The sequence below is a fragment of the Theobroma umbraticum genome, unplaced genomic scaffold, assembly GCF_002168275.2.
Source record: "Theobroma umbraticum cultivar Fairchild unplaced genomic scaffold, ASM216827v3 scaffold_20.0, whole genome shotgun sequence".
Classification (NCBI taxonomy): Eukaryota; Viridiplantae; Streptophyta; class Magnoliopsida; order Malvales; family Malvaceae; genus Theobroma; species Theobroma umbraticum.
In genome coordinates this window covers 5,181,948-5,202,333 of record NW_018397266.1, presented here as the reverse complement: position 1 = coordinate 5,202,333, position 20,386 = coordinate 5,181,948, and the positions used below count along the sequence as shown (strand labels likewise).

The 20,386-nt window shown below is 33.5% G+C and overlaps 3 protein-coding genes across 17 annotated transcripts; 1 reads left to right on the top strand and 2 right to left on the bottom strand.

Annotated features, from left to right (window-relative positions):
* Positions 1-46: 46 nt before the first annotated feature.
* Positions 47-5,556, top strand: AMSH2 (associated molecule with the SH3 domain of STAM 2). Of its 2 annotated transcripts, none has more exons than XM_021437188.2 (9): positions 47-249; positions 1,887-1,924; positions 2,044-2,326; positions 2,601-2,690; positions 3,600-3,662; positions 3,769-3,837; positions 3,986-4,048; positions 4,319-4,371; positions 5,185-5,556. In XM_021437188.2, the coding sequence occupies exons 1-9, from the start codon at positions 196-198 to the stop codon at positions 5,363-5,365; spliced, it is 894 nt and encodes a 297-aa protein (XP_021292863.1). In that variant the 5' UTR covers positions 47-195; the 3' UTR covers positions 5,366-5,556. The 2 variants fall into 2 exon arrangements, with proteins under 2 accessions (XP_021292863.1, XP_021292862.1); XM_021437187.2 differs by having other exon boundaries at positions 65-249; positions 3,763-3,837.
* Positions 5,557-7,882: 2,326 nt separating this feature from the next.
* On the bottom strand, positions 7,883-9,173 carry LOC110423075 (DNA ligase-like protein, putative (DUF1645)). The gene has a single exon (XM_021437190.2). It carries the CDS (start codon positions 8,986-8,988, stop codon positions 8,116-8,118), a length of 873 nt encoding a protein of 290 aa, XP_021292865.1. The 5' UTR covers positions 8,989-9,173; the 3' UTR covers positions 7,883-8,115.
* Positions 9,174-13,226: 4,053 nt separating this feature from the next.
* LOC110423281 (putative inactive poly [ADP-ribose] polymerase SRO2) lies at positions 13,227-17,119 on the bottom strand. Of its 14 annotated transcripts, XR_002445815.2 has the most exons (7): positions 16,568-17,119; positions 14,616-14,854; positions 14,394-14,536; positions 14,178-14,273; positions 13,871-13,928; positions 13,670-13,741; positions 13,434-13,499 (listed from the first exon to the last, which is right to left on the bottom strand). XR_002445815.2 is itself a non-coding variant. In XM_021437456.2 (6 exons), the coding sequence occupies exons 1-6, from the start codon at positions 17,038-17,040 to the stop codon at positions 13,437-13,439; spliced, it is 1,086 nt and encodes a 361-aa protein (XP_021293131.1). In that variant the 5' UTR covers positions 17,041-17,119; the 3' UTR covers positions 13,227-13,436. The 14 variants fall into 14 exon arrangements, 10 of the variants coding, with proteins under 10 accessions (XP_021293131.1, XP_021293129.1, XP_021293133.1 ...); XM_021437456.2 differs by lacking the exon at positions 13,871-13,928 and having other exon boundaries at positions 13,227-13,499; XM_021437454.2 differs by lacking the exon at positions 13,871-13,928 and having other exon boundaries at positions 13,227-13,499; positions 13,674-13,741.
* Between the last annotated feature and the right edge of the window lie 3,267 nt (positions 17,120-20,386).

Genomic DNA, 20,386 nt, shown 5'->3' with positions numbered 1-20,386 from the left:
CTTACCGAAAGCCCCATGGCATAATCGTAAAAACCCAAAAGTATTTTTAACAATTGAAAAAAAAAAATAAAAAGGAAAGGAAAGCTAACATTGAGGGACATGAAATAGTGTGCTTAACATTCTTAAAATATTAAACCTCGATTTTTTTTTTTTTGCTTTTGTAAATTTTCTGTTTGATTGAGAAGCTAAAAGAGCATGTCAGATGACAGGCGAGGATTTTCTCAGCTGACAAACAACAGACATCTGCAGGTACAAAGATTTCTAAACCTCGCTTTCGAAAGTTCTGGTTTTTCTGTTATGAATTTGTCTGCATCAGCTTCTCTTGAATAAGACTGAATTATCTTAATTCTTCTTCTTTGACACCGGTGATCGAGTTATTTCTTACGTTTTAAATTCTTAATTCTCTCTTGAGTTTCAATATTTTGTTTTCCTTTCTTCTTTTAATCGATGGAGACTGTATTGCTCTTTAATTTGGCTTTCGTCTCTTCAAAGATATTTTTTTTTGTCATTTTTTAAAAGTGGATGGTTTAATTTTTGTTGGTGGAATTATCAACCAAAGGAGAAAGTTTGTGTTGTTTTTTAGCTATTTGATTTTGTACTTCCTTACAGTTTTGCTATATAAATAAATAAATAGTTAAAGGTAAGATTATGATGGCTCTGCATTTTTCTGTTTGTAAGTAATTTGTTTTTGTTTGTTTTTCTTTTCTTTTTGCTTTCTAACTGAACCCGCATTTTGATTTTTGTTTCTAAAAGCCAAAGGCATATAGCAAAACTAACAACTAAATGAAGTGTTTGATGATTTATTTGCTGATTGCTCGAAGTTCTGGTTTTTTTTAACCCATTTGATAAGCAAAGGGCTTCGCAGAAGCGATGTAAAGAATCCCAACATGAGGATTTGGTGTTCTAATTTCTAATGTTATTAATTGGCTTATAATGGGAAAGGAAAGAATTGGTGTTCTAGGAAATGACATTGCTTGGCCAAAGGTGAAAACTAAAGTGGTGCTAGGAAATGATATTTAAGATTGGAAGAGTGTATGAAACCCAATGATTTTAGTTCTTTTGCTTGATATGGGAAATTAAAATGGTGGTTTAGGTTGTCTTTCTCATAAAACTGTGTTCAGCAAATTACTGGCTCTCTATACATATCTGAATATTGGAAAAAAATTATGTTAATAATCAGGAATGTAAAAGTTAAAATTATTTTATTTTAGTCTCTCAGATGTACCAATTTGTTGATGGAAGGGAAATTTGAAACCACTAGCTGTCCAAGATTCAAGATCTCAAAAAATTTATGTCCCTTTAAACGTAAGTGAGAGGAAAGTACATTCTACAAAGTCCTATGCAGTAGCTTTCAACAAATGCTACTTGTGTTATCTAACGGAGATGCTGCTTCAGTTTTAAAATCATAACTTGGCAAAGAATAATAATAGTGATTGAATAATGCTTGTAACTGGCAGGAATGTCTGAAGATTGTTAATAAAGTTACATAAAAAAGTTTATAGACATGTTATTTTGTTACAATGTTATTTGCATTATCTGCCTTTCTTCTGGGAGGTCTCAACAACCTAAGGAAACTTAATTACTTTTGGTATTTAGTAATTTATGTACCCAATTGGAACAAAAGAATGTTTAAACATTATTTCATCACTGGGCTTTCTCCAGTTCTTTTTTTGATATACTTGCGAAGGGGAAGCCTTTTCTTATAGAGAAAAGAACTTCACAAGCTTCCTTCATCAATTATGTGAGCATTCTAATCAAGTGTCTCTACTTTGTAGTTGGGATGGGAACTAGAGACTAACAAGTGTAAGATTATCAGAATAAATTGTTCTGCATGTCAAATTGTAGTTAAAATGTAAAAGGGTGATTTTTTTGACTTTACTATGCAGGATAGAAGCTGTGGCATAGCTCAAACAAAATGGCAAAGGTATAATTTTTTTAACTTCCATAAATCTGGTATGCTTTCAAAGTTACCTTTGCCATTCAGATTTCTTTTACTTAATTGAGCAATATGAAAATTTTGTAATTTGTTTGGCTTGTTTACAGCTCAAGGATAGTCATAGAGGAAAATATTGGATTGGAATCTTGTTCTGAACTGGATTTTGTGAGAAGTTGCTCAGGACAGGAATCTCTTTGTGCAGTCCCAGATCAGACAACCACCGCATGCAAGCTCATCAAAGTTCATGCTGTTACTCTGTCTTTTCCTTCTACGATACTCTCTTTCACTGAGAATGCATCTCAAACTTCACATGTTTCACGTGTAATTGATTCAGACCAGCAGCCATACAATGAGTCAGAGGCTTCTAGGGTGCTGCAGAATGTGCATATAGTAATAACCCTTAAATTATACACTTTTGATTGTCTTTCCTGTAGAACCCTCTTTTAAGGTTTTACCAACTTTACCCCCCACCACCCCCCACCCAAAAAAAAAGAAAAAAAGAAAATAAGGTATAATTTTGTGAGTCTTAACCTGTACTTTAAAGCTTGCCTCTCCTTTCCTTTTGGCATTTCTCACACCTTCAAGAAAATTAATTCATTTGGAGTTTGTATATTTTTCTTGAAATGTCATAGTAGCTGATAAGGGTTGTAATATGTCTTCTCAGTCAGCTCAATTAATGGAGGACTTTCTTGAACTAGCTAAGGACAACACAAAGAAGGATCTGGAAACCTGTGGTGTTCTCGGTGCTTTTCTTGTAAGATTCATGGTTTCTTTAACAGTCGCATTGTTTTATGTTGTTGATATGTAATAGCATCATAAACTGCCTAATGTTGGTATAATTGGTTCTTTTCTTGTAAGGTTCATGCTTTAACAAATGCTTCTATACCTTTCAGTGTCCTCTGGTGTCCTTGGCCTACAAAAGACCTTAATATTAAATATTAGCTCGCTTATCTAATCACTTTTCTTGGGCTATTACATGTATGCTTCATATGTATGGTTACAATTGGAAATTGAGTCCATGTACATTGTAAGCAATCCTATGGATGGCCCTTCTCCCCCCACATTTGTGTAATGCATGATAAAATTGCCTACGCCTATTTCATGAAAAAATTGGAAGTTGGTAGAAGCATAACATGGTAAATGGTACTATGAAACTTTTGTTAGGTATGAAAGTCACTGTTAGTTGTTTTATTTTCCTGCTGTTATGTTAGCTCAAAGTACGTGGGAATTAGAAATAGCCTTGTTCTCTTTCCTGTTTAAAACTCAGTGAAATCTAGCATGCTTGTAAGTTTGCATATTCTGATAAAAATTACTATCAACCTATGACCAACCTAAGCACAGTCTTGGTAAATTTTCTATCAATGGAGCTTACCAAGTCATTCCTACATTCAACTAATGTTTGCTAGTTTCTCAAACATTATAGCTGGTCTCTAATTCATTCTTGTCATACGTGAGTTTTTCATTGTATTTGAGTGAGAGCTAATTTGCCTGTATGTTTTTGGCTGCAAAAATTTCTACTGTTAAAATCTGCATCATGTTATTAATGTTGGCAATTATTGTTGTGGACTTTGAGGCCATTTCTCCTGAACTTTTACTTCTGTGGTCAATTAATTTCCAGAATTTTTATTTCAACTCATCCATTTCCTTTACCTTAATGAAACAGGAAAGGGGGACATTCTATGTAACCACTCTCATAATACCTAAACAGGAATCAACTTCAAATTCTGTAAGTGTGCAGTACCTTTTCACACCTTAATTGGCTTAATATTTAACTTTGGTTTATGCTCAGCGCTTCCAGTTCTTAACTTGTCAGTAATGAATGATAGTGTCAGGCTAAAAATGAGGAGGAAATTTTTGCCATACAAAATGAACGGTCGCTTTATCCATTGGGATGGATACATGTATGTCCATTTCTTTCTTTCATTATTTTCTTTTAGATCTCTGTTTCTTTCCTCTGTAGATTATACAAGAAAAAGGTAATATCTCAAGATGCAAGTCCCCCTATGCGCTCAAGCTGACCTCAGTACTACATTTCTTATTTACTTTCAGACACACCCTTCTCAGAGTTGTTTCATGTCATCAATAGATCTCCATACTCAGTACTCATATCAGGTAATTGAGTTAATCTTTTATGCGCCTCAATTATTGCTCAAAGAATTGGTCTAGATCATCCTAGATTTTATTTCTGGATAACTTTCTAATCTTACATGTTTAACCTATGTATCATATTCTGATATTTTGAGCAGCAATCTTTTAGGAAACAAAAGTAATAATTTCTAGATGGAAGTTACATATAAAGTGCAGTTCTTATGGTAGTTGTTTCCCTTGTCGGCTATTGGATATATTGCCACAATATTAGCTTTCTCCTTAAATTATTTTCAGGTAATGGTGCCTGAGGCTTTTGCCATTGTTATGGCTCCTACCGATAACTCAAGGTCTGCTACTCATACACATTGATTCGATTGTTGACAACTTGGATTATGAAATTGTTTGTGCAAGTTATAGACAATACAGATAATGCCTTCATCTGCATATTTGGGTTTATCTTTCATCCACTTTCTTTATATTTAGTGCTATACTTTTGTTTTTCATATTGCTGATAAATTATTTTTTTTCTTCACCTCTAGTATAGATGGCTTTGCATTTGCCTATGCAAGGTTTCAATATCACTCCCTACCGTTGCCATCATTAGTGTTTTTTTTCTCTTTATTTCCTTATTTGTTCAGAAGGCCAAATCATCCCGCATTCTGACTGCCTTTATATTTGACACTGATGTGCCTTTAATATAAACATGGATTTGTATCTACCTTTTGTTACAATATTTATTTGGGCCACTTCTCACAAATCTGTTGAATTCGCTGTTCTTTGAAATAAAAGTAGTAAAAGTAGTAAACTATAATTTTAGCTAGTAAAAGCAGAAAGGTCTGTGAACAATTTTGACTTTGCTTCATCTGAGTTTGTCTTGAAATGCATAGCTCTCAAGTTACACTCTCACACAAATGAATTGTATATGTTTTAGATGGCAAGGAATTTAAAACCACATGCTAGGTGAGACTGCCTCAACAGGCAAGCTCTAATGGTATAAATCCTCTGTAAGAAAAACTTGAATATTCTGATTATTTTAAGTGAAAATACGTAAGACCTGCTCTGTGTACACATCAATAAGAAGTATCAGCATAAAGTTCTCCAAGCGCATTAAATCATGATCAAGTTAATTGCATTGAGCTTTCCTTATTGATTTTTCCCAGGAGTTATGGGATATTCCGGATTTCTGACCCCAGTGGAATGAGTGTACTCAAAGAATGCCAGGAGAAAGGATTTCAATTTCATTCTCACAAAGAAACAGAAAACGGGAGCTCCATTTACGAACATTGCACTCATGTCTACAAAAATTCAAATCTAAGGTTTGAGATCTTTGACCTGCGCTGAATTATGTTAATGTCCACAATTAAATGGGTGCAACCTGCATGCCACATAACAGAATTTGGCTGATAAAAGAACGCTAAGTAAAAACAGTGTTTCTTTAAATAAGTGTGCATATTGCTTCATGTATAGCTGTAATAATGATGAGGTTGCACCTATAATGTGTTTTAATTAATTACAGTTTCATTTGATATGCATGCATTTCATTTTGTTTAGAATTTGGTTATTTTGTACTAATATCAAAGTCTTCCAGTTGCTGTGATGAGATTGGGAGGTCATAACCTCTCCCGTGCCCCCAAAATGATTTTGAAGTCTCCTGTAAGGAGATAAGAACTATATACCATATGTCCATGTGAAACTTGTTTTCTTATAACCTAAAATCACTTTTATAATTGACATGATCAATTATGATAGGAAAATTCTTTTATGTGATTCTAATATGATCAACCTTATCTTACTTGCCAAAACATTTGTTTTTTACTTTTTATACTCATATCTTTTTGTTTTACATATTATCTATCTTTGTAATCCATATGTATTGATTAAGGAAAAGAACAAATATTAATACCTTTTTTTGAATTTAGTTGGAGAAATGAAAAATATGTATTGTTATAAGATTTTTTAATTGTTAGGAGAGGACAAAGTTGAACCCTTGACCTCCTTTTTAGAGATAGAAGGGGCGACTATCTTCATGTTATACATTAGTCATTGGTTATTAGTAATTGATCGAACTTAATTCAGTTTTGGAATAAAGATAGTAAAATTTTACTTATTTAGACATAGGGTTTCATTATGTGTTGCTTTGATCCCCTCGCTGAGAAATTCTTGGCTCTACCCTTGTCCAAGGGCAACCTACTTCCTCATTCTTGGTTCCCTTTCTCTGCCTGGCCTTTCCAGTTTCTAGAGGACACCAACTGCCATTGCTTGCATATAATATGAAATCTGTAATATCTCAAGACTTGAGAGAGTTCCTGACATTGGCAATTCGAATATGGTCCCCTAAACCAGAGCGTTATTGATGTGAAACAAGTAGGGGAAAGGAATAGAAAACAAAAATTTAAGAGGGAAAATCAGAAATGGATATAAGCCAATAGAGAGGAACAGAGGAAATCGGGAGAGAAATGGAAGAACAAAGGGAGACAACCGGCAAGAATCAATAAGGGGGAGAAAAATACCAAATATATAATTAGAATAAAATAACCTAGGTATTTATAATTAAACCTAAAATGCAAAATACCATATATAATTTTAAAGCCCTAATACTAAGGAAAAATAAGTAAAATATGAAATAACTTATATAAATGTGAAAATCACAGTTAAACCCATAAAATATACAATCAAGTCTTTAGATAATCTCTCAATTAGCCTATTTTCATCCTGCATCAGTTACTTTGCAGATCAGTATGCTTTCTTAGATGATTATTGTTTGCGTAAACTCTTCCTTATTGGATTTGTTAATGCGAAGAAATACATTGTTTGGACTAAACGCTGGGTTTCACACATTGCAAATAACGTTCATAAATGTTTGGATGAACATGTACTGCCAAGGGGGGGCCAAATCATTTTGTTTCTTTCACGTGCATTGTAGTTACTCCATTAGGTTGTCGGTCGCTGGTTCATTAATAGTGGTTGCTTTTGAATACAGAAAGTTGATTTCTGAGTTCTGATTCCATTTAAATATATATATACACGCCGACAAGAACTTATTCCTTGTCCTTTACTTTTCTTCTTAATATGATCTTATAATTCATACCAAAAGGCCGCAAACTCTAATTACTCTATAGGACATGGAAAATTCTGACCCAAACAAATTGCTTATGAAAATGTGGGTAGAGCTGGAAAAACAATGAAGGGTTCATGTGAGACTGGGGAATCCTTCCAGGAACCCAACCAGATGTGGTCCACTGCCTCAGCCTACAACTAAAAAGGGTCAGCTAAAGGACGGATGGTCCCTTTGTGAAATTGGCCGGTTGTATAATTCTGCTAGCTTTGGCAAGTAGTGAACCCCACTTTCCTGTGAACCAAAAAGAAATGGCGCTGTCAGATCCAACCTCTTTTGCGAGCATCCAAGTTTTTCCTTTATTTTTTGGTCTGTGAAATTTCTTTACACGTTCGTTCATCTTGTGAAAGTGGCAAGGGTGTCTCCGGCTGAAAACGAATTAGAATATGCTCTCAAATCCAAGCCTTTAGCTTTAGAAACTCCGACTCCCTGGAAACTTCTCTAATTGCAGGAATTAGTTTACGCATGTTTTGGGGAGGATTAAGTCTTCCTTATTACTTTGTTGAGGGAAAATTAAAGAGTTTGTGCTCCTAAAATTGTCATTTCACCTTTTGCAACACTGGCGACAGACCCTTTTCTATTCCTTTTTGTTTAATGCAAGTAAGCTTTTACTAAATATGATTAAGATGTTATTAATCTCGTTATTATGAAGATAATTAACTGTCATACTAATCATTGAACACGTTGGGGATTCATTGTTTTACACGATAATTAATTATCAGAGTAAAAAAATGGATAATAAGTTATCTGAGCCCAATAAACATTTATATTATTGGACTGCTCTCATAAATATTATATAAACAAATCAGAATAACATTATCAAGAAAGAAATCTTGATTTATAATGTCATAAACCTTCCATATCCCCAACAAAACTCACTCACTCTACTCCCAAGATTTACAAAAAAAAAAAAATTAATTAAATTAAAAATTAGTACTAATAAAAGGATTTTTTTTAAAAAAAATTAATTAAATACCTAGAATGGATGAACGTTTCTGCTTAGGCCATTGACGTTAGTGAAAAAGCCGACCTGTCTATACGGCAAATACGATCGCCGTTTATCCCCTTCCCTCATGGCTCTGTTTTTAACGTAAAGCTTTTCGTGAGCAGACAGCGACGTCGTTTTATTAGTCTTCTCCTTCTTCACCTTTGGTTTCTCTCCTGTTACTTTCAGCTTCGCGTTCTTCTCTTCTTTTTCGTTTTTCTTCTCAGTTTTTACTGACGACGGAGGAGGATGGTTTAAGAAGACGAACGCGTCTTTGCCGTCACTACTACTTCGAAGCATCAAATCTCGGAACCTCCAAAGCTTGGAAAACCCTGTGGAGTTGCTCTTCTTACACGTGTCCGGTGAGGTTTCCTCCACAGTTTTTCCATCTCTCCTCCACTCGCAGTACGGTCCCTCCGGTTGCGACGAGCTCGACGACGTCGTGTCCGGTGAATCTTCCACGAAAAGCTTCCTCAACGGAGGCCGTAGAGAGACGTCAGCGTCTTCAGACTTCAAAACAGAGCCATATTCGTCGGCCAAGAGAAGATCTGGGTTAAAGAGCGGAAAAGCCGGACGGATCTGACCGTTTTGGAAAACGTCGTCGGCAGAAATCGGGGATCCACCGGGATTTAAACAAACAAATGAAAACTCTTCGTCTTCCTCCTCCTCTTCGATTTCCTGTTCCTCTTCCATTTCCGGCTGATTGCTTGGTGTCTCCTCTTGTTCCTTATTAGGCTTCTCGGTTGTGAGCTGTAATTTAACTCCAAAATCATGGGTAAACTTGCTGGCGATGTCTGAAAACCCGGTTCCAGAATACTTATTGAAGCTTGGAGACAAAGACAGAGAAGAACTCATGACTTGCATCGTAAAGAAAACAAGAACCTGAAATCAAACCTTTCAATATCTTTGCGCCCGATAGAGAAATAATACAAGGACGTGGTTGATTTTGTCGGGTTTTAATAGGGGTGGTTGGCTGTAGGGACGATGGAAACTTCCAACACTTTTTAATTTTTTTTATTTTTAATAATATGAACGCGGAAATATTATACTAATTTTAACACGTAGGCGATAATGCAAATGGGATGGAAGGGAATGGAAAAATAAAATTAAAGAAAATTCTCAGGAAGGCGAAAGGGTGAGGATGCTTGATGGGCACGTAACACGTGTTCAAATAGCTCGCCGGATGCAAGGCGGGGGGTTCTGGAAGGATGAATGTGTTTGAGGTTGACTGGGTGTCACCCGCAGGTTACATTGACCAATGATCAGATTTGGAAAGTCCAAGGTCAAAAATGGTATATGGTTTAATGGTTATATGGTATAGCTGCACATCTGGTTAAACAAAAATACTCCATCGTTTGGTGGGTAGATGCATCACGGCTGATGCAATGGGGTTACCGCCATGCTGCCCGCTTTGGGGAACAAGGGTAGTCAGTTGGCCAAACCAATTTTTTAATTTGGGGGATGGAGAGGGGACTGGGGGGGGGGGGGCTTACTCTCCTCATTAAATAAAAATTTGCAATCAATATTTGGAATTGATTGCAATACCAATCTTTGCTTCATCTATACAATGTAACATGTTTTCTTGCTTTTTGCTTCCTTCACTGATTATAAGTACTATGTAACTATTAATATGTTATTATTTTTATCATTCCCAACTATATATATAAATCCTATTAAATAAGTTTTTAGAGACATTAGTTCACATATTGATTAAGAAAGTATTAAAAAATTATTATTTGACAAGATGTATATATAATCATATACATTTTTAACTGACAATATATAGTATATTAAAATAAGAAAAATAAAATAAAATCAGTGGAGATTTCAACTACTCTTGAGTAGTAGAAAGAATCCTTACACATCAAGTAACGTTCATATTCAATTCTTGACCACATACATATATTCAACGGTGATGCATTTGTAAATTCTTTTGAAATTTTTTAACATGATTATATAAATTTTTAATAAAAAATTTTTATTTGTCTTTTTCATATAGATGTTTTACTTTGTATATATTGGAAAACTTTTTTGTTGATGAGAATGAATATTTTACTTATTCAAATATTTAGTTTATTGATTAGTGTATGATTTTTTTACTTAAATTTCTTTCAAAAATCTTAAAATATGAAACGTCATCCAAGTAGCTGAGGTTTGAGGTGACGACAATCTTCAAACAATAGTTGGATATTTAAAGGCGCATGTTGGGTTCCGGATAGGATAAGGTAGCTTGGGCATTAAGGAGATAATAATGTCCGAAGCGGTCGTGAGAACAAAATAAATAAAGAAAACATCATTGACGAGGTCTATTGGGAAGTTTCGATGATGGAGCTGTAAGACATTTACAAGGTCGACAAGTAGGACAATGTGTTGGTACTGCTTAATAAGAGGCAAATGCTAAACGTCCTAGCAACTTGTTGGTCCGTGTCGAGTTAGGCTCTTATTGGCACAAACGTTGACTTTCAACCCCATTGGTTCCATCGGAACAAAAAAGCCCACGCGATTTTCCGCTTGCTGTCTCGAACAAGTTCAATTTTCAAGTGATTGAGTTGAAGCCAATGCATGTTCCCCTTTCTTTCCCCTTTTTTGTTTTGTTATGTTTTGTCTGTTTATAAGGGTTTCCATCATATTCCTTCCGCTGAATGTGGGTCTAATCATGGGACCTAATCAAGAAAACGATTGTACAGAATAATATGAAACCCAAGGCCTCCTTTCGCTTGACCTGGAACTATATAGCCGCAGTTGCTCCTGGAAACATTCCTTAACCATTTTTGAATGTCACCATTCTCAACTTTGATGCCAGCTTGCAGCCTAGCTCTTGCCTCTTGGCAGATATTTGCCTTTCACGGTCGTCCCTGGGATAATTAATACCACTACTACACATACAACACAGCCCACCCTAGGAAAAAGGATGCGGTAGACTTGGATTGGGCCAAACAAGTATTTTAGCTTAAATCGGTTTAGTCTGAAAGAGATTGTTCCCGTCCGTCGTGGGATAAAATCTAACTCACCACCCCAAATGTGGGTGAATGAGTCTTAATCCCACGGATTTGATTTTGAAAAAATTATCCCATAATCGCGCGGGCAGCCTAATTCTCTAGAAGTCGTAATTCACGGAGAAACGGGCATAATTGCATGGACAGACTTTCTGCCTTCCACATCAGCTTGCCATACAGCCTGCTATGTTGGCTTGTTCATGCACTTTTGATTGAATTTTCATCCTGATACACATGTCAACCCTTAACCACACTTTCCGGATTAATTTTTTGGTCTCGTCATTTTATGAAACAATTTCAGGAGTCTGATTGAAAAACTCTTGAACTATCAAAAAAAAAAAAAATCAAATAATTTTTTTTTTTTTATAATTAATGGTTGATTAATTATTGATATTAATTAAAATATTATTTATTATTCTATAATCACTGGGTGCTGAGATGATGCAGATATGGAGAATGAAAAATCAAAAAATGATACTTGTCATATTACAATTAATGTAAACATATTAATATTAATGGGATGAGTTGCATATTTAGCGGCTTGGGAATAGAAGTGGGCCATTTAAAAGCAAAATGGGGGACAACTCCGTAATTAAGATGACTAGGGTTTTATTGTAACGATCGATGATCACAAAATGCGCTCTGTCCTTGGTCTGGTCATAGTTACCAAGCGTCTCTCTGTTCATACAAAGCTGACTGCTTGGACGTGGTGGGGTAGCCCTTTCCCACAATAAAAGCCTAGGAGATATAATTGGTTAAAGCCGGCGGCTCCTTTGTTCATGCTAAAAGCCAATGATATTTGCTAACTTAAGAGTTTTCACTTGTTGATAACAAAACGATGAGCTTCACGATCAAGTTCATACGTCAATATGCTTCCGTTAAATGTTTGATAAAACAATTCCAATTGCCAAATTTTCAACTCTTTTATATTAGAATTAAAAAAAATTATAAATTATAACTTAGTGATGGTTGAGAATGAATCAATCAATTTCATATTACCTTAATTATATTTAAATTGATAGGAATTTGGAAAATACACTGATTTGACAAAGCATTTCAAGTGGATAATAATCTTATCCTTTAGATAAAGAATCATATATTTATTAATGAATCAAATGCGTTGATGTCTTTTTAAAATAAAAGTTTTTGTTTAAAGGTAATAAAAGGAAGAACAGTGGTTAAAAAAACAGCTTCTCAAGAAAAATTTACTACAAAGGGAGATGTTTGTGTGCATTTCGTTCAACAAGGACATGGAATCTGCTAATCCCTTATTCTTTAGATGTAGAGCTGTATCGGAGTTATGGTGTTTATAGTTGGCGGAATGGGACATCACTACTAGGCAGAGGCGGAGGGAGGGACGCTAGAAAGGCCCCGTCCCGTAAAATTTCAAAAATTTATATGCATTTTTTTACTTTATTTTAAAATTTTACTTTTTTAAAAAAAAATTTATATTTTCATCTTCTCAAATATTAAATTTTTTATTTTTATTCCGTCAAACTTAAAACCTTGGCTTTGCCACTGCTATCGGGGGAAGCTACTTCATTCTTCTTAACTGAAATCCTTACCCCGTCGATATTGCTAGGAGGAAGGTGTGGAGGATGTCTTATTTGATAATCTTGTGGTCCATATGGCTTTATAGGAAATAAATTATCTTTGATGGCTTTATAGGTCTCTAGTGGCAGGTACACCACACTCAGAGGTCCCAAATTGGGGTACACAACACTCCGAGGTTTGGCAATGAGATGGCCAAATTGGAGTTCATAGAATTAATGGTTTGCTGCAAGTTTTTCCTTATTGACTTTGTGAAGGCCGTTGATTATGGGAACATTTGGTTTTGTGTTTTCTGTCTTTATGTGCAGCCCCTTGATTCTTGTGTGCAGACGGTGATATAGAGATTGCGAGGGGGTCTGGAATACTGTTTCAAAGCGGATTTGACAGTTGCAGTGAAGGCAATGAAGCCTTTTTAGCGTTTTGTGAGTTCGTGTTGTTTCAAATTGTTGATAGAGTTAGCAAGAGAAGGAAACGGGCATGCTGGCTATGCTTTCCAGTCTTAATAATATTTGTAGGAAGTGCTAATTTTGATATGTGTAGGTATTTAAGGGCCAATTGTAAATGGGCAAAGAAAGAGAATTTTTATATATCATGGCAGGGATGGGAAGGAGGTTAAGGACTGATACCCCATTAGTTTTAGAACTTAAAATGCTTGTATTTGGATAATCCTTTCTCTGGAATGAATGAAACATCATTTTAAAAAAAAAAAATTCATAGTACTTCATTCGATTTCCATTCCAAGGCTAAAGACCTCCAATCTCTGCATCAACGGCCTTTTGCAGCTCCTGCTTCGCCTTTGCTGCTGCTGCTGCTGCTACCTTCATTCTCCTGCACAGTAAGACCTGATTAATTAACAGCTTGAACTTGATGAATCTAAGATCGAACTAAAACCAGAAAACTGAATCCATCTTGAAACAGAAAAGAATTATTGTGCAAGAATCATTATAGATGGGAGTTATCTCCATCCAGCAAAGGAAAATTGTGCTGAAGAAACCAACCCACGTGCTCTTGTTGAGGAAGTTATGGATTGAAAGTTGAAAGTTTAAACTCTGACCCCTTAAAAGCGACTTCTAAAAAATAAAAGAGAGAGTAATTTAATATGACAAAAACTAGCCATATTCTTAGCAAAGAAGTGAACCCTATTTCATACCATAAACAATTGAAGTGAAAGTTGTCAAAGGCTTAGCCTTTAGACCCACCTATAGTCTGACATCAATGCTCGAAAAGAGACAAGAACTAGCAAGTGGCGGGAACTGTCTGCTCATTTCAAATTGGGGTATGCTATTATTATGGAGAGGTTCTCAAAGTCAACGAGCTAAAATGCCATTTCTTTGCAATAATCCAATCTTGCAGGGCAAGTTGTTGACGCAGAAAGTAAGAATACATGATACACCATAATTGAACTAAATATATAAATTTACTGGTCATGGAGCAAAAACTATGGGAGGAGAAAAGGGAGAAAAGTAAAATAATACTAGATAATAATAAAGTTGAATAAAACTGCACCTTTTTTGCGAACAGGTCGACTATTGCCGCTACGGCCTGGTGACCAGCTATTTCTTTCATCCTTTCTATAAGTTGCTTCCTTGTAATCTTTTTTTCCTGCAAAAATGAAATGTATGGAAAATATCTAAAGATGAGAGCCAAAAGTGAAATATGTTGAACATGACATAACACCAAAGTTTATATGGAGTTTAGAGATAAGAATATAAATACACCTACTCGAAAATCACTGTAGTTCTTGTTAAGGGAAGCAATTTGTGAAGGTTCTAAGAACCTTGAGAGCATTGAAATCAATGTGGGGAACCTCACCCATTTTGAATTAGGCTTGATGGTATTTGCCTCTAGGAATCCTTGGGAGCCTTCTAGTTATGATATGGGATAAAAGTAGAAACAAATTAATTATGACAATCAGCAAAGTTGCATCTAAATTAAGCTACTTACCGATTAAGCAAGGGGTCTTTATACTGATGACATAAGAAGGGAGGATGTGAGTATTCATGTAAACACTCCAAACAATATATTTTCTGGGTGCTGAAAGATCATCTACACCAGAATCGAACTCTGGAGAAGTTGGATGAAACTGATTAGAATTGGCAGTCAACACTTCTTGTTTCCCCAATATAACGCGACATAAAAGCACATGCCTCAATCCATTTTCATCAGCCTCCGAAGACAACACACTGCACAACATGAGAGCAAAATATATATTAGTAACCTTATGTATCAATGCACATGTTTCACTTAAGAAAGTTTGATTTTTTTTTAAAAAAAGAACAACTTGTAGCACCTTGAAAATCAATGAAATTTTACTTTGGTACTTAGGGATATAAAATTTGTCATTAGATACACAAAAATAAGGAGAAGAAGAAAGAAGAGGATTTTTCATAATTATGAGGAGAATTTAGCACCAACAATTAATTGCTTTATTGTTGATAGCTAAAAAAATAATATAAGTTATTTTCTAAACTTTGTTTTGACTAGGCTCATGGTGTTGACGAATGTTAACATGACATTGATCAATACTAATTTGAAATTTCTAAATAATCATCGGATTAGAAACAGCAATATCTAAATAAAAATTTTAAAAAATTAAAAGCAATTTCTAAGACTAGCGTGTGCGAATCTCTTCAAACTTAGCTTCATATATATTCCACCTTACACTACTATACTTCAATTCTCTCTACATTACACAAGTTTTAATTCGCTTCCACCTTTTTCAAATTCTCTCTCAAATACAACCAAAATTTTTTTAAATTTGCTTCAAATTCCCTCTCTCGATTCTTCCCCTTTATTTCAATTCTCTCCTACAGCACAAAACTTTTGGTTCTATAATATTCATAGCAACCAAGGTTATGAAGAGCTTGAGACGAATGGCTAAACTCACTTGTTCGATCAATATGTATCCTTCCTTATATCTCAATGAAATTTCTCTCTCAATTCACTATACATTCTTTAATCCTAATTGGTTTGGTTAACTAGTAGCTTTTTCTAAACCCTTATTTCTTTCTTTGTGACTGGACTAATCTTAATTACTTTAAAATTTAAAGTGTAGTTTGGATTTTTAACCTTTTAGGTAGTAATTAAACAAAGCTATCTAAACACCCATATCACAGTTTTAAAATTTATAATCTAAAAAATTCCACATCAACATCAACCACTTTAATAGAGAAAGCTTGTTTGACGGTGTTAACAATTGAATTGACATTAACAAAATATGAAAGTATAAAGACTCCAGTTATACAAATTATAGTAAAAAAAAACTAAATTCAACATTTTAGTAGAATACAATGACTAAATTTAAAATTTGATCTAGTTTTTAAAATCTTCAAAAAAATTCAATATCAGCATGATCAATGCTATATCAACTTGATCAAAGTCATGTTAGTAACTTTACCTAAAATAGTTTGACAATGTTAACAGTCAGATTCACATTAACAAATTTGAGATGATAAGAACTTGATTTATACAAATTATGATAACGAAATTAAATCTGATGTTTTGATAATTTATAAGATCGAAAGCCAGAATTTGATTTGACAATGCTAATTATAATGCTAACAATTGAAGCTACTTTCTAATGCTTGTTAATGCAAATGTTTATTGTTAAATAGCTATTACTTGCCCCTACCAAACACAATGAATTTATCAAAGAAAAAGATATTTGGAAAGGAGCAGCACCTGCCACGAGAAAAACATAACCCTAACTTTTGAGGTAGTTTTTATTATAGCTTTCTCAGGAAAAAAACTTAACAGAGAAGCTTTAGCTTCCTCTAAGTATTCTCTCAAAAACGAGTCTGAACCCAGCAATTATACAACACTAACATCTACATAACGTAACAAATCAATAAAAATCATCATAAAAACAATTAAGAAAACAGTTTAGAAAAGCTAACCTGTCAAAGGCGAACTTAGCAGGAGACAAAGAGATGCTGTATCGATTACCAGCAGCCGTGTTACACCAACTAAATCCATGCATCACAATCTCGCAAATCTCATTTCTGGAAGCACCATACCAACCATACTTCAAATTAGCATCCCCACCACACTTGTCAGCCACCGCTTTAGCGAAAACCTGAAAACTATCAGCCCGAGCTTCTCTTGAACGACTAGAATGGGAATTCTTATGAATTGCCACGATATTTATTTTCTTAGCCAACTCGGATTGATCCCCGATGCCTGTGCAAAAGCTTGCTTTGATGATGGTATGTTCCAGGGACGGTTCTTGTAACTTTGTTAATCCGATTTTGGTGAAAAACTCAAAATCATCTGAACACGAATCGACTGGGTTGCTTTCGGACGTGGCGTCTGCGATTTCGTCATTATTCATAGTCATGGCGACTTGATCTTCTACAGGAATTTGGCTCATCTATTTTCTTTACAATTTAGAATTGTCGGCCCTGACTCAGAGGAAAAACCAACAATGGGAAATCAATTGCTGCGCTACATAACAGATACACATTGTTGTTTTTTTAATAAAGTAATATTGTAAAAAGGAAAAAGATATTGCGGCTTGGCAAGTCAATTGCCCAAAAACAGTTTTCGTGCCGCAGCGTGTAAACCTAATACGGAAAAGGTCGTCAAGCATCCTAAGCCACGTTGGAAATGTTGATTTTTTTTATTAAAGATGCAATTAAGAAAATAGCCTCTACCCTGTGAAGAAAGTTAAGGATTCTGTCTATAATTGAGAGAATGCTTTCTTTGCATGGAAGGACAATTTAGATAATTAGTAATTACATAGAAATTAATTTTTTTAAAAAAAGAAAAATAAATTCAATTACTTTAGAAGTAAGTTTGAGATATATAGTCATACTAAGAGCTGAACAAAACCAAACTAGACCAATTGCTTATCCAAATTGAATTCGATTTGAATAAAATGGTTTGGTCTAATTGATCCATTAGATCAATTGGTCTAAAATATTTGATTTAATTATTTTTTTTCGGTTATAGGTTTTAAAATTTTTAGACTAATCCATCCAAAAAATAAAACTAATTATATATATATATATTATATACTAATATATATGATATTTTTATATATATTTAGAAGAGTTGATGGGATACTTAATTAATAATATACTTAAAATATATCAGTTTATTTTATGCACTTATACAAAACATAATCAAAGCAATTAATTTTAATTTTATTTATTTATTTATAAATTTGTATTAATACAAAATATCAAGTTATATATTTTAAATTATATAATTTATATGTTAATATTATAATATATGATAGTAAATATCCTACATATTAATACGTTATAATTATTACATCTTAATAATATTTCGTAATATAAAATGTTATGAATATATATGTATATATAATTGTATAAATATTATATATATAATTTATCCATAAATATTACTGTAACTTATAATAAATTTCATTTAGATGATTACATTTGTTTTTTACTCAACCAAAGAAATAGATATATATTGATAAGAAAACAAAAACATGAAAGTTGAGCAAATATCACTTATGGCAAGAGGGCACCAAAGAAGGCCAATGGGTCATGGCTTGGAAATAGCAATACATGAAAAACCAATGGGAAACAGCAAAACGAGAGACTGAGAAAACAGGGAAAATGTGGTCTAAATGACATAGTTAAAGTCGAGGGCATATGGGAGCAGAAGAGATCCATTAATGTAGTTTTTATGACATATTATTTATAATTAACTATTATTTATATAAATTTTGATATAAAGTATTATAACGTATAAATTGTGTCATTAATTTCATATATACATCATAAAGTAATATATTATATATATTTAATTTATCCATAAGCATTATTGTAACTTATAATAGACTTTATTATATGATTACACTTAATAATTTTATTAGTTATCATCTTAATTTTTATAACATATTGTTTATAATTAATTATTATTTATACAAATTTTGATCAATTTGTCCAAAACTAAAATGAGCAAATCAATTCTATGTTTGATCAATTTGGTCTTTCTTTATGTTTGGTTGGTTTTCTAAAAATGTTTGGTCTATTTGGTCTTTAAGTATGACAAACCAAATTCCCTAATTCACCCATTTACTCACCCCTAGTGATACCTTGGCCATGCTAATATTGTGAGCCGAAATACACAGAAGGTCTTTGTATTATAACGTTTTGTTCAACTTAATCCCATTTAACAAAATTTCGTTAATTTAGTCTGTGTAACATATGGGGATGAAGATGATGATTCTAAGGAAAGCAGTGATGAATCCCTTAGTAGAAACTCCAACCCAAATATTGTTCAAAACCATTACGAGCCTTGTGACTAACCAACAGGCTGCTGAAGCTACTAAATTTTTGGAAGTAGGAGTTCGTTGTTTTGGAGGTTGATTTAGGTATATAATAAATTCGGTCAAGTCCACATCAGGTCTTTGTTTGGGGATTGATTCTTTTGAGATTGCAGCTTCGCAAGTGCTTATTGAGTCCCAACAAGGTGAAATAGCTCCAAATCATCACAGTAGGACTACTTGCTCAGAAACGTTTACAATTTTCAAATCTGATAAGCAATGGAAATTACTGTGTTGTGTATTGGTTGTAACTTGCTAGCGTTGTAGATTATTAGTTTTATTAGTGTCTTGGTGGAATCAGCAAATCGTTGGTTTGTGTTAGAAGATAATTTCTCTTAGCAGTCAATGGGAACATGGTGCTTAACTGTGTAAATTATTTTCATTACTAGAATACTAATATTCAAAAAAATTGATAGTTAGAGTCACAAACGTGACATTGACATGTTAGATGATACTATCGTAGCACTGACATGTCATTAAAAATTTTTGAAACAAAAAATGACCAAGTGGCTTTCATTTTTATTTTTTTTCTCTTTTTCCTTCTCTTTAATTATCCAAAATTACATCATCTTAATGAAATTATTTTAAGCACATTAAGTTTTTTTTCTTTTTTATTTTTCCTATTCTTTTGCTCTCCAGCTCTCCTCTCTCTACCCTACCCTTCTGTGTCCCCAATGGTAAAAAATTTATTAAAAAAACCCCACAAAACTTTGTATTGCATGTGCACGTTCCTTATGCTTGTAAGGTCCTCTTCTATGAGCTTGTGGCCATGGCCACTACAACAAGAATGCTCACAAAAGGAACTTTTCCAAAGACAAAAAGAAGAAAGGAGCCTAACTCAGTAGTGGTGGATTTAGAATTTTGTATAAGAGGTGGTTAAAGAGTAATCATATACAATCATAGACCGGATTTATAATTCAATTCGGAATAAAAAATTAATTACTTCTAAAATAAAATAAAATTATAACATAAAATTTTATTAATTATTTAAATATAAAATTTCAGATTCACTAATATAAATAGACATAAAATAGAAAGAAAAATTAACATTAAATTTTCACATTACCCAAATTTATAACATAAAATTTTATTAACAATTTAAATATAAGTTTTCAGATTCACCAATATAAATAGACAAAATAAAATGAAAAATTAACATAAGTTTTTTGCTTTGTTTAGTATACTTATTTAGTTTGAAAAATCAATATTAAATTTTCACATTAGGTAAATTTGTGACATAAAAATTCATTAACAATTTAAATATAAGTTTTCAGATTCATCAGTATAAATAGACAAAGTAGAAAGAAAACATAGCATTAGATTTTCACTTTGTTTAGTACACTTATTTAGTTTGGAGAAAAAAAAGAGGGAAAAACAGGAAAAGAAAAAAATTGGGACCTAAAAGGGTTTGAAC

Excerpts from the sequence above, each read along its gene's own strand:
- LOC110423281 (XM_021437454.2), bottom strand. The coding sequence starts at position 17,040 with ATGAGCCAAATTCCTGTAGAAGATCAAGTCGCCATGACTATGAATAAT. Across the intron at positions 14,537-14,615 it reads AAAGACCCCTTGCTTAATCG|AAGGCTCCCAAGGATTCCTA; the intron begins GTAAGTAGCTTA and ends TATCATAACTAG. Across the intron at positions 14,274-14,393 it reads AGAACTACAGTGATTTTCGA|GAAAAAAAGATTACAAGGAA; the intron begins GTAGGTGTATTT and ends TCATTTTTGCAG.
- LOC110423075 (XM_021437190.2), bottom strand. The coding sequence starts at position 8,988 with ATGCAAGTCATGAGTTCTTCTCTGTCTTTGTCTCCAAGCTTCAATAAG.
- AMSH2 (XM_021437187.2), top strand. The coding sequence starts at position 196 with ATGTCAGATGACAGGCGAGGATTTTCTCAGCTGACAAACAACAGACAT. Across the intron at positions 2,691-3,599 it reads GTGTTCTCGGTGCTTTTCTT|GAAAGGGGGACATTCTATGT; the intron begins GTAAGATTCATG and ends TTAATGAAACAG. Across the intron at positions 4,049-4,318 it reads ATACTCAGTACTCATATCAG|GTAATGGTGCCTGAGGCTTT; the intron begins GTAATTGAGTTA and ends AATTATTTTCAG.